Source organism: Salvelinus alpinus, chromosome 5 (genome assembly GCF_045679555.1).
Source record: "Salvelinus alpinus chromosome 5, SLU_Salpinus.1, whole genome shotgun sequence".
NCBI lineage: Eukaryota > Metazoa > Chordata > Actinopteri > Salmoniformes > Salmonidae > Salvelinus > Salvelinus alpinus.
The window spans coordinates 5,905,717-5,919,250 of record NC_092090.1 but is presented as its reverse complement, the minus strand read 5'-3'; the positions used below and the strand labels follow the sequence as shown (position 1 = coordinate 5,919,250).

General features: G+C 45.3%; 1 protein-coding gene across 1 annotated transcript in view; it reads right to left on the bottom strand.

Annotated features, from left to right (window-relative positions):
- Positions 1 to 2,701: 2,701 nt before the first annotated feature.
- The window catches only part of plekhg4 (pleckstrin homology domain containing, family G (with RhoGef domain) member 4), a gene marked incomplete at its 5' end in the record, with an annotated part of 143,492 nt that continues 132,659 nt past the window's right edge, over positions 2,702 to 13,534 (bottom strand). The window contains 3 exon segments of the mRNA XM_071400415.1: positions 2,702 to 5,171; positions 8,069 to 8,131; positions 9,129 to 9,331. Coding sequence (XP_071256516.1) covers positions 8,093 to 8,131; positions 9,129 to 9,331 — 242 coding nt within the window. The 3' untranslated portion in view covers positions 2,702 to 5,171; positions 8,069 to 8,092.

The window sequence follows — 13,534 nt, the reverse complement described above, 5'->3', positions numbered from 1 at the left end:
GGAGGAGATGGTGTTTGCCTGCTTCAATGTGTCCTGGGAGGAGATGGTGTTTGCCTGCTTCAATGTGTCCCGGGAGGAGATGGTGTTTGCCTGCTTCAATGTGTCCTGGGAGGAGATGGTGTTTGCCTGCTTCAATGTGTCCTGGGAGGAGATGGTGTTTGCCTGCTTCAATGTGTCCTGGGAGGAGATGGTGTTTGCCTGCTTCAATGTGTCCTGGGAGGAGATGGTGTTTGCCTGCTTCAATGTGTCCTGGGAGGAGATGGTGTTTGCCTGCTTCAATGTGTCCCGGGAGGAGATGGTGTTTGCCTGCTTCAATGTGTCCTGGGAGGAGATGGTGTTTGCCTGCTTCAATGTGTCCTGGGAGGAGATGGTGTTTGCCTGCTTCAATGTGTCCCGGGAGGAGATGGTGTTTGCCTGCTTCAATGTGTCCCGGGAGGAGATGGTGTTTGCCTGCTTCAATGTGTCCTGGGAGGAGATGGTGTTTGCCTGCTTCAATGTGTCCTGGGAGGAGATGGTGTTTGCCTGCTTCAATGTGTCCCGGGAGGAGATGGTGTTTGCCTGCTTCAATGTGTCCTGGGAGGAGATGGTGTTTGCCTGCTTCAATGTGTCCCGGGAGGAGATGGTGTTTGCCTGCTTCAATGTGTCCCGGGAGGAGATGGTGTTTGCCTGCTTCAATGTGTCCCGGGAGGAGATGGTGTTTGCCTGCTTCAATGTGTCCTGGGAGGAGATGGTGTTTGCCTGCTTCAATGTGTCCCGGGAGGAGATGGTGTTTGCCTGCTTCAATGTGTCCCGGGAGGAGATGGTGTTTGCCTGCTTCAATGTGTCCCGGGAGGAGATGGTGTTTGCCTGCTTCAATGTGTCCTGGGAGGAGATGGTGTTTGCCTGCTTCAATGTGTCCTGGGAGGAGATGGCTTTTGCCTGCTTCAATGTGTCCTGGGAGGAGATGGTGTTTGCCTGCTTCAATGTGTCCTGGGAGGAGATGGCGTTTGCCTGCTTCAATGTGTCCTGGTAGGAGATGGCTTTTGCCTGCTTCAATGTGTCCTGGTAGGAGATGGTGTTTGCCTGCTTCAATGTGTCCTGGGAGGAGATGGCTTTTGCCTGCTTCAATGTGTCCTGGGAGGAGATGGTGTTTGCCTGCTTCAATGTGTCCTGGTAGGAGATGGCTTTTGCCTGCTTCAATGTGTCCTGGTAGGAGATGGTGTTTGCCTGCTTCAATGTGTCCTGGGAGGAGATGGCTTTTGCCTTCTTCAATGTGTCCTGGGAGGAGATGGCTTTTGCCTGCTTCAATGTGTCCTGGGAGGAGATGGCTTTTGCCTGCTTCAATGTGTCCTGGTAGGAGATGGTGTTTGCCTGCTTCAATGTGTCCTGGGAGGAGATGGCTTTTGCCTGCTTCAATGTGTCCTGGGAGGACATGGTGTTTGCCTGCTTCAATGTGTCCTGGGAGGAGATGGCTTTTGCCTGCTTCAATGTGTCCTGGGAGGAGATGGTGTTTGCCTGCTTCAATGTGTCCTGGGAGGCAGTGCCATGTCTTTCTGACCGGACTCATCCTGGACTCCAAGGACTGCACTCTCAAGATAGCCAATCTGGTCTATTTCCTCTTGGTAATCAGTGTCCCTCACACCTCAGGAAGACATGTTGACAGACCCAGTGTCCCCCACACCTCAGGAAGACAGGTTGACAGACCCAGTGTCCCCCACACCTCAGGAAGACAGGTTGACAGACCCAGTGTCCCCCACACCTCAGGAAGACAGGTTGACAGACCCAGTGTCCCCCACACCTCAGGAAGACAGGTTGACAGACCCAGTGTCCCCCACACCTCAGGAAGACAGGTTGACAGACCCAGTGTCCCCCACACCTCAGGAAGACAGGTTGACAGACCCAGTGTCCCCCACACCTCAGGAAGACAGGTTGACAGACCCAGTGTCCCTCACACCTCAGGAAGACAGGTTGACAGACCCAGTGTCCCCCACACCTCAGGAAGACAGGTTGACAGACCCAGTGTCCCTCACACCTCAGGAAGACAGGTTGACAGACCCAGTGTCCCCGACACCTCAGGAAGACGGGTTGACAGACCCAGTGTCCCTCACACCTCAGGAAGACAGGTTGACAGACCCAGTGTCCCCCACACCTCAGGAAGACAGGTTGACAGACCCAGTGTCCCCCACACCTCAGGAAGACAGGTTGACAGACCCAGTGTCCCCCACACCTCAGGAAGACAGGTTGACAGACCCAGTGTCCCCCACACCTCAGGAAGACAGGTTGACTGACCCAGTGTCCCCCACACCTCAGGAAGACAGGTTGACAGACCCAGTGTCCCCCACACCCCAGGAAGACAGGTTGACAGACCCAGTGTCCCCCACACCTCAGGAAGACAGGTTGACTGACCCAGTGTCCCCCACACCTCAGGAAGACAGGTTGACTGACCCAGTGTCCCCCACACCTCAGGAAGACAGGTTGACAGACCCAGTGTCCCCCACACCTCAGGAAGACAGGTTGACTGACCCAGTGTCCCCCACACCTCAGGAAGACAGGTTGACAGAGCCAGTGTCCCCCACACCTCAGGAAGACAGGTTGACAGACCCAGTGTCCCCCACACCTCAGGAAGACAGGTTGACTGACCCAGTGTCCCCCACACCTCAGGAAGACAGGTTGACTGACCCACACCCCCTCAGGATCCCAGTGAAAACCAACTCATTCTGGATACAAATCAATCCATTTTTATTAAAAGGTTGTTAGGATGAAGACATATGACAGGTGACGTTCATGCTCCAACTAGTGGAAAGTCTTTCTGTTGTCATTTGTATGTTTGAGATTGGCGATTCCCTGCTGCTTTCTGCTGGTTAATACATACATGTACAACGTTATCACAGTCTTCTTCTGCTTTCTCCTACACAATACTAGAACCAAAGAGCACCACTGGTGCAAATATTTACAGACAGACAATGTACATTTAGTTTTCCTTTCTTCTTAATGACATCTTTTTTTACATTTGTTATATGAACAAGAAAGAAAAAAATTGCATTTGAAACTGTGTAGGTGAAAGTAGCCTCTCTCTTCTCTCTCTCTCTCTCTCTCTCTTCCTGTCTCTCTCTTCTCTCTATCTCTCTCTCTCTATCTCTCTCTCTCTCTCTCTCTCTCTCTCCCTCTCTCTCTCTGTCTCTCTCTCTCTCTATCTCTCTCTCTCTATCTCTCTCTATCTCTCTGTCTCTCTCTCTCTCTGTCTCTCCTCTCTCTCTCTCTCTCTCTCTGTCTCTGTCTCTGCACCGTTCTCCTCTCTCCGTTCTACAGCACAACCAGCCCAGAGTCACACAGCTGAGAGGACAGATCCACGATCAGGAGGACAGACCTCAGCCTCTCAGACCCACTGGCTCTGACCTGTCAGGGAACTGACCTGGAGTCAGGCTTGCGTCACAAATAGCACCTTATTCCCTATATATATATAGTGCACTCGTTTTGACCAGAGCTTTTGGCCATAGGTCTCTGGTCAACAGTAATCCCCTACATAATGAATAGGGTGCTATTTGGGATACACCCTCAGTCAGACCTGACCGCCTACAGGAAGTGGCAACAGACCGAAACACAGAACAAAACAAGATGGAGGAATCTGACCACAGAACAGACATTATGTGAAGACACTGTAAAAGAGTCGTACCAGAATGCCGAAAAATAAACATGTTGTTTTGGACCTTTTGAAGAGTAACCTGCCTGATTCAGATCTAGTCTTTCATCCCTCAGATCTAGCCTTTCATCCCAGGATAAATCAACAGGTGATTCAGATCTAGTCTTTCATCCCAGGGTTTATCATCAATCACCAGGTGATTCAGATCTAGTCTTTCATCCCTCAGATCTAGTCTTTCATCCCAGGATAAATCACCAGGTGATTCAGATCTAGTCTTTCATCCCTCAGATCTAGTATTTCATCCCAGGGTGAATCATCAGGTGATTCAGATCTAGTCTTTCATCCCAGGGTAAATCACCAGGTGATTCAGATCTAGTCTTTCATCCCAGGGTAAATCACCAGGTGATTCAGATCTAGTCTTTCATCCCAGGATAAATCATCAGGTGATTCAGATCTAGTCTTTCATCTCAGGGTAAATCACCAGGTGATTCAGATCTAGTCTTTCATCCCAGGGTGAATCATCAGGTGATTCAGATCTAGTCTTTCATCCCAGGGTAAATCATCAGGTGATTCAGATCTAGTCTTTCATCCCAGGGTAAATCACCAGGTGATTCAGATCTAGTCTTTCATCCCAGGGTAAATCACCAGGTGATTCAGATCTAGTCTTTCATCCCAGGGTAAATCAACAGGTGATTCAGATCTAGTCTTTCATCCCAGGGTAAATCACCAGGTGATTCAGATCTAGTCTTTCATCCCAGGGTAAATCACCAGGTGATTCAGATCTAGTCTTTCATCCCAGGGTGAATCAACAGGTGATTCAGATCTAGTCTTTCATCCCAGGGTAAATCAACAGGTGATTCAGATCTAGTCTTTCATCCCAGGGTAAATCAACAGGTGATTCAGATCTAGTCTTTCATCCCAGGGTAAATCAACAGGTGATTCAGATCTAGTCTTTCATCCCAGGGTAAATCAACAGGTGATTCAGATCTAGTCTTTCATCCCAGGGTAAATCATCAGGTGATTCAGATCTAGTCTTTCATCCCAGGGTAAATCAACAGGTGATTCAGATCTAGTCTTTCATCTCAGGGTAAATCATCAGGTGATTCAGATCTAGTCTTTCATCCCAGGGTAAATCAACAGGTGATTCAGATCTAGTCTTTCATCCCAGGGTAAATCAGTAAAAGTGGTCAACAAGACAAGAGGAAGAAGATAAAGAAACCAACCGTTCATAAATTCACAGGAAACTATTCAAATAATTATTTACAAAATAACCAATATAGTACAGAATAAACCTACTGCACCCACCAGTACTGTTGGAAAGTAAAATACAACAATATTTAAATTAATTTTCTTTTGTTTTAAAACAATATAAAAGCTATGCTCAAAAGTGGCTTTTATTTTATAAACAGTGCTTAAGTCCCAGGTCTTTTCAGTGTCCATGTGAGATGAGAGTTGCTGTTGGCAGCGCGAGGAAACACATAAATATTTGTCTCGTCGGCGTCGTTGGCGTGGAAACGGTGTCTTTCTGGATGGAAGCAGCTGGATATCAGACCTGTAGAGAGACCAGAGAACAGACTTACTACAGAGATACTACAGAGATACTACAGACTTACTACAGGGATACTACAGAGATACTACAGAGACCAGAGAACAGACTTACTACAGAGATACTACAGAAATACTACAGAGATACTACAGAGATACTACAGAGATACTACAGACTTACTACAGGGATACTACAGACTTACTACAGAGATACTACAGACTTACTACAGAGATACTACAGAGATACTACAGAAATACTACAGACTTACTACAGAAATACTACAGAGATACTACATACTTACTACAGAGATACTACAGAGATACTACAGACCTACTACAGAGATACTACATACTTACTACAGAGATACTACAGACCTACTACAGAGATACTACAGAGATACTACAGACCTACTACAGAGATACTACATACTTACTACAGAGATACTACAGACTTACTACAGAGATACTACAGCCTTACTACAGAGATACTACAGAGATACTACAGAGATACTACAGACTTACTACAGACTTACTACAGACGTACTACATAGATACTACAGCGATACTACAGAGATACTACAGAGATACTAGACTTACTACAGACTTACTACAGACTTACTACAGAGATACTATAGACTTACTACAGAAATACTACAGACTTACTACAGACTTACTACAGAAATACTACAGACGTACTACAGAGATACTACAGAGATACTGCAGACGTACTACAGAGATACTACAGAGCTACTACAGACTTACTACAGAGATACTACAGACGTACTACAGAGATACTACAGAGATACTACAGACGTACTACAGAGATACTATAGACTTACTACAGAAATACTACAGACTTACTACAGAGATACTACAGAGATACTACAGAGATACTGCAGACGTACTACAGAGATACTACAGACTTACTACAGAGATACTACAGACGTACTACAGAGATATTACAGACTTACTACAGAGATACTACAGAGATACTACAGACTTACTACAGAGATACTACAGAGATACTGCATACTTACTACATACTTACTACAGAGATACTACAGAGATACTACAGAGTTACTACAGACGTACTACAGAGATATTACAGACTTACTACAGAGATACTACAGAGATACTACATACTTACTACAGAGATACTACAGAGATACTGCATACTTACTACATACTTACTACAGAGATACTACAGACGTACTACAGAGATACTACAGACTTACTACAGAGATACTACAGAGATACTACACCATCCAGACTTCCAATCAAAACACCCCAGCTAGCCTGAAATCCAGACCTGTTTCGTGCTAACATTCCCCCTCTTGTTCTCTGCGTCATTTGTTTGGCACGACAGGGAGATGAACGTTAACACAAAGAGCCTGGTACCCGGGCTATGACACAAACAGCAGCAGCTTGGAGAAACACCATACAGTATAGACTATAGCACAGCTCTTAGCCCCCATATTCACATATCATCTCAGTACCAGTGCTGATCTGGGATCAGTTTTTCCCCTTTTTAGATCATAACGAATGAGGTTACAAGGACTGGTGGGACCTGATCCTAGTTCAACCACTCCGACTCTGAGACGCTTTGTGAATACAGGCCTCGTTGTTTTAGAGAAGGTGGTTTGAGTTGAGGTGTTGTTTTAGAGAAGGTGGTTTGAGTTGAGGCGTTGTTTTAGAGAAGGTGTTTGAGTTGAGGTGTTGTTTTCGAGAAGGTGTTTGAGTTGAGGTGTTGTTTTAGAGAAGGTGTTTGAGTTGAGGTGTTGTTTTAGAGAAGGTGTTTGAGTTGAGGTGTTGTTTTCGAGAAGGTGTTTGAGTTGAGGTGTTGTTTTAGAGAAGGTGTTTGAGTTGAGGCGTTGTTTTAGAGAAGGTGTTTGAGTTGAGGTGTTGTTTTAGAGAAGGTGTTTGAGTTGAGGTGTTGTTTTAGAGAAGGTGTTTGAGTTGAGGTGTTGTTTTAGAGAAGGTGTTTGAGTTGAGGCGTTGTTTTAGAGAAGGTGTTTGAGTTGAGGCGTTGTTTTAGAGAAGGTGTTTGAGTTGAGGTGTTGTTTTAGAGAAGGTGGTTTGAGTTGAGGTGTTGTTTTAGAGAAGGTGTTTGAGTTGAGGTGTTGTTTTAGAGAAGGTGTTTGAGTTGAGGCGTTGTTTTAGAGAAGGTGTTTGAGTTGAGGTGTTGTTTTAGAGAAGGTGTTTGAGTTGAGGCGTTGTTTTAGAGAAGGTGTTTGAGTTGAGGTGTTGTTTTAGAGAAGGTGTTTGAGTTGAGGTGTTGTTTTAGAGAATGTGTTTGAGTTGAGGCGTTGTTTTAGAGAAGGTGTTTGAGTTGAGGTGTTGTTTTAGAGAAGGTGTTTGAGTTGAGGTGTTGTTTTAGAGAAGGTGTTTGAGTTGAGGCGTTGTTTTAGAGAAGGTGTTTGAGTTGAGGTGTTGTTTTAGAGAAGGTGTTTGAGTTGAGGTGTTGTTTTAGAGAAGGTGTTTGAGTTGAGGTGTTGTTTTAGAGAAGGTGTTTGAGTTGAGGTGTTGTTTTAGAGAAGGTGTTTGAGTTGAGGCGTTGTTTTAGAGAAGGTGTTTGAGTTGAGGTGTTGTTTTAGAGAAGGTGTTTGAGTTGAGGTGTTGTTTTAGAGAAGGTGTTTGAGTTGAGGTGTTGTTTTAGAGAAGGTGTTTGAGTTGAGGTGTTGTTTTAGAGAAGGTGTTTGAGTTGAGGTGTTGTTTTAGAGAAGGTGTTTGAGTTGAGGCGTTGTTTTAGAGAAGGTGTTTGAGTTGAGGTGTTGTTTTAGAGAAGGTGTTTGAGTTGAGGTGTTGTTTTAGAGAAGGTGGTTTGAGTTGAGGCGTTGTTTTAGAGAAGGTGTTTGAGTTGAGGTGTTGTTTTAGAGAAGGTGTTTGAGTTGAGGCTCCACTTACTCCAAGCAGGGTTCCAGTCAGGAATCACACTATAGTGGAAGGGCCTATGATCTGAGCTACGTTCTGTAGATGGATGGAGGGAGAGGGGGGGAGGGAGAGAGGGGGAGAGGAGAGGGAGGGAGGGAGAGAGGGAGAGCGGGGGAGAGGAGAGGGAGTGGGAGGGGGAGAGAGGAGAGGGAGGGAGAGAGGAGAGTGAGGGAGAGAGGAAGAGGGGGAGAGAGAAGAGGGAGGGAGGGAGAGAGGGAAGGAGAGAGGGAGGAGAGAGGGAGGAGAGAGGGAGGGAGGAGAGAGGGAGGGAGGGTGGGAGTAGAGGAGAGAGGGAGGGAGGAGGGGAGAGAGGGAGGGAGGAGAGAGGGAGGGTGGGAGTAGAGGAGAGAGGGAGGGAGGAGGGGAGAGAGGGAGGGAGGAGAGAGGGAGGAGAGAGGGAGGGAGGGTGGGAGTAGAGAGAGAGGGAGGGAGGAGGGGAGAGAGGGAGGGAGGAGAGAGGGAGGGAGGAGAGAGGGAGAGGGAGGAGAGAGGGAGGGAGGAGGGGAGAGAGGGAGGGCGGGAGTAGAGGAGAGAGGAGGGGAGAAATGGAGGGTGGAAGGGGGAGGGCAGGAGAGAGGGAGGGTAGGAGAGAGGGAAGGAGGGGAGAGAGGAAGGGAGGCCAGGGTTACAGATGTGTTAATATGAGGAATGTTACAAGCATTGATCATGTCAGCAGGGTTTTGCACAAAGACAAGCTCGTACAGGTGACGTTTAATCAATCAATGAATTATAGTTAACATGAATCAATAGAATGAATCAATAGTAGATCTCACATTCCATCAGAGACAAACCACCAACCATTCTTCCACGACTGCAGATTACAGGGACCGTCACATATCACAAATCACACCTGCATTGTGTAAATGTCAGTTCAAAGCGGCCCTCTGAAGACACCACACTGAACTGGTGTTGCAGCGCTGGAGAAAAACCCTGCACACACTGCATTTCTCCAGGACCAGGGCCACTGTGTATAAACTGTAACCTGGGATCGACGAGCCTGTAAATCCATCCCGCGACCGTTACGTTCACTTACTGCTGAAATGTACTGGCTGTTGTAGCGAGGCTTGTCTTCGGGGAGGCTGGGGGAGGCTACGGCGTCGGAACGGGGTCGGCAGGGGAACGAGGGATCCTCAGGTAAACTGGCCTCGGGGAGGTGGCTGGACACACAGCCGCTGTCTGAACCACTGGAGCCGCTGCCGGACAGACAGTGGGACGATGAACCTGAGCTCTCTGTAGCTGTGGGGAGAGGAGAGAGGGAGAGATAGAGAGGGAGAGACAGAGAGAGGGGGAGAGAGGGAGAGAGGGAGGGAGAGAGAGACAGAGAGAGAGAGAGAGAGAGAGAAAGAAAGAGAGAGAGAGAGAAAGAGAGACAGAGAGAGAGACAGAGAGAGAGAGAGAGACAGAGAGAGAGACAGAGAGAGACAGAGACAGAGAGAGAGACAGAGAGAGAGAGAGAGAGAGAGAGAGACAGAGAGAGAGAGAGAGAGAGAGAGAGAGAGAGAGAGAGAGAGAGAGAGAGAGAGAGAGAGAGAGAGAGAGAGAGAGAGAGAGAGAGAGAGAGAGACAGAGGGAGAGAGAGACAGAGGGAGAGAGAGAGACAGAGGGAGAGAGAGAGAGACAGAGGGAGAGAGGGAGTGACAGATAGACAGAGAGAGAGAGGAGTTGATCAATACTGATAGATGGGTTTGTCTGGTACAGTAGCTGAGAAAGACTATATAAATATTAATCTTTAACTTCCAATCTGTAGAAACTATGGGATCAGAATGGTTCAGAATGCATGGGAAACAGAACAGATGAAATATATATGGCACATGTCAATCATAAGAGGGGTTAAAGGAGATAGATGGGATGTACAGAGAGTCACTGATTAGTAGACTGTGTAGTACTACCCTGATACACTGTCCTGTCATGGAGGGATGATCTATACAGTGTGTAGTCATGGAGGGATGATCTATACAGTATGTAGTCATGGAGGGATGATCTATACAGTATGTAGTCATGGAGGGATGATCTATACAGTATGTACTCATGGAGGGATGATCTATACAGTATGTAGTCATGGAGGGATGATCTATACAGTATGTAGTCATGGAGGGATGATCTATACAGTATGTAGTCATGGAGGGATGATCTATACAGTATGTAGTCATGGAGGGATGATCTATACAGTATGTAGTCATGGAGGGATGATCTATACAGTATGTACTCATGGAGGGATGATCTATACAGTATGTACTCATGGAGGGATGATCTATACAGTGTGTAGTCATGGAGGGATGATCTATACAGTATGTACTCATGGAGGGATGATCTATACAGTATGTAGTCATGGAGGGATGATCTATACAGTGTGTAGTCATGGAGGGATGATCTATACAGTATGTAGTCATGGAGGGATGATCTATACAGTATGTACTCATGGAGGGATGATCTATACAGTGTGTACTCATGGAGGGATGATCTATACAGTGTGTAGTCATGGAGGGATGATCTATACAGTATGTAGTCCTGGAGGGATGATCTATACAGTATGTACTCATGGAGGGATGATCTATACAGTGTGTAGTCATGGAGGGATGATCTATACAGTATGTAGTCATGGAGGGATGATCTATACAGTATGTACTCATGGAGGGATGATCTATACAGTGTGTAGTCATGGAGGGATGATCTATACAGTATGTACTCATGGAGGGATGATCTATACAGTATGTAGTCATGGAGGGATGATCTATACAGTATGTAGTCATGGAGGGATGATCTATACAGTATGTAGTCATGGAGGGATGATCTATACAGTATGTACTCATGGAGGGATGATCTATACAGTATGTAGTCATGGAGGGATGATCTATACAGTATGTACTCATGGAAGGATGATCTATACAATATGTAGTCATGGAGGGATGATCTATACAGTATGTAGTCATGGAGGGATGATCTATACAGTATGTACTCGTGGAGGGATGATCTATACAGTATGTACTCATGGAGGGATGATCTATACAGTATGTACTCATGGAGGGATGATCTATACAGTATGTAGTCATGGAGGGATGATCTATACAGTATGTACTCATGGAGGGATGATATATACAGTATGTAGTCATGGAGGGATGATCTATACAGTATGTACTCATGGAGGGATGATCTATACAGTATGTACTCATGGAGGGATGATCTATACAGTATGTAGTCATGGAGGGATGATCTATACAGTATGTACTCATGGAGGGATGATCTATACAGTATGTACTCATGGAGGGATGATCTATACAGTATGTAGTCATGGAGGGATGATCTATACAGTATGTAGTCATGGAGGGATGATCTATACAGTATGTAGTCATGGAGGGATGATCTATACAGTATGTAGTCGTGGAGGGATGATCTATACAGTATGTACTCGTGGAGGGATGATCTATACAGTATGTACTCGTGGAGGGATGATCTATACAGTATGTACTCGTGGAGGGATGATCTATACAGTATGTAGTCATGGAGGGATGATCTATACAGTATGTAGTCATGGAGGGATGATCTATACAGTATGTACTCATGGAGGGATGATCTATACAGTATGTACTCATGGAGGGATGATCTATACAGTGTGTAGTCATGGAGGGATGATCTATACAGTATGTACTCATGGAGGGATGATCTATACAGTATGTAGTCATGGAGGGATGATCTATACAGTGTGTAGTCATGGAGGGATGATCTATACAGTATGTAGTCATGGAGGGATGATCTATACAGTATGTACTCATGGAGGGATGATCTATACAGTGTGTACTCATGGAGGGATGATCTATATACAGTATGTAGTCCTGGAGGGATGATCTATACAGTATGTACTCATGGAGGGATGATCTATACAGTGTGTAGTCATGGAGGGATGATCTATACAGTATGTAGTCATGGAGGGATGATCTATACAGTATGTACTCATGGAGGGATGATCTATACAGTGTGTAGTCATGGAGGGATGATCTATACAGTATGTACTCATGGAGGGATGATCTATACAGTATGTAGTCATGGAGGGATGATCTATACAGTATGTAGTCATGGAGGGATGATCTATACAGTATGTAGTCATGGAGGGATGATCTATACAGTATGTACTCATGGAGGGATGATCTATACAGTATGTAGTCATGGAGGGATGATCTATACAGTATGTACTCATGGAAGGATGATCTATACAATATGTAGTCATGGAGGGATGATCTATACAGTATGTAGTCATGGAGGGATGATCTATACAGTATGTACTCGTGGAGGGATGATCTATACAGTATGTACTCATGGAGGGATGATCTATACAGTATGTACTCATGGAGGGATGATCTATACAGTATGTAGTCATGGAGGGATGATCTATACAGTATGTACTCATGGAGGGATGATATATACAGTATGTAGTCATGGAGGGATGATCTATACAGTATGTACTCATGGAGGGATGATCTATACAGTATGTACTCATGGAGGGATGATCTATACAGTATGTAGTCATGGAGGGATGATCTATACAGTATGTACTCATGGAGGGATGATCTATACAGTATGTAGTCATGGAGGGATGATCTATACAGTATGTAGTCATGGAGGGATGATCTATACAGTATGTACTCATGGAGGGATGATCTATACAGTATGTAGTCATGGAGGGATGATCTATACAGTATGTACTCGTGGAGGGATGATCTATACAGTATGTACTCGTGGAGGGATGATCTATACAGTATGTACTCGTGGAGGGATGATCTATACAGTATGTAGTCATGGAGGGATGATCTATACAGTATGTAGTCATGGAGGGATGATCTATACAGTATGTAGTCATGGAGGGATGATCTATACAGTATGTAGTCATGGAGGGATGATCTATACAGTATGTAGTCATGGAGGGATGATCTATACAGTATGTACTCATGGAGGGATGATCTATACAGTATGTAGTCATGGAGGGATGATCTATACAGTATGTAGTCATGGAGGGATGATCTATACAGTATGTAGTCATGGAGGGATGATCTATACAGTATGTAGTCATGGAGGGATGATCTATACAGTATGTAGTCATGGAGGGATGATCTATACAGTATGTAGTCATGGAGGGATGATCTATACAGTGTGTACTCATGGAGGGATGATCTATACAGTATGTAGTCATGGAGGGATGATCTATACAGTATGTACTCATGGAGGGATGATCTACACAGTATGTAGTCATGGAGGGATGATCTATACAGTATGTAGTCATGGAGGGATGATCTATACAGTATGTAGTCATGGAGGGATGATCTATACAGTATGTAGTCATGGAGGGATGATCTATACAGTATGTAGTCATGGAGGGATGATCTATACAGTATGTAGTCATGGAGGGATGATCTATACAGTATGTACTCATGGAGGGATGATCTATAC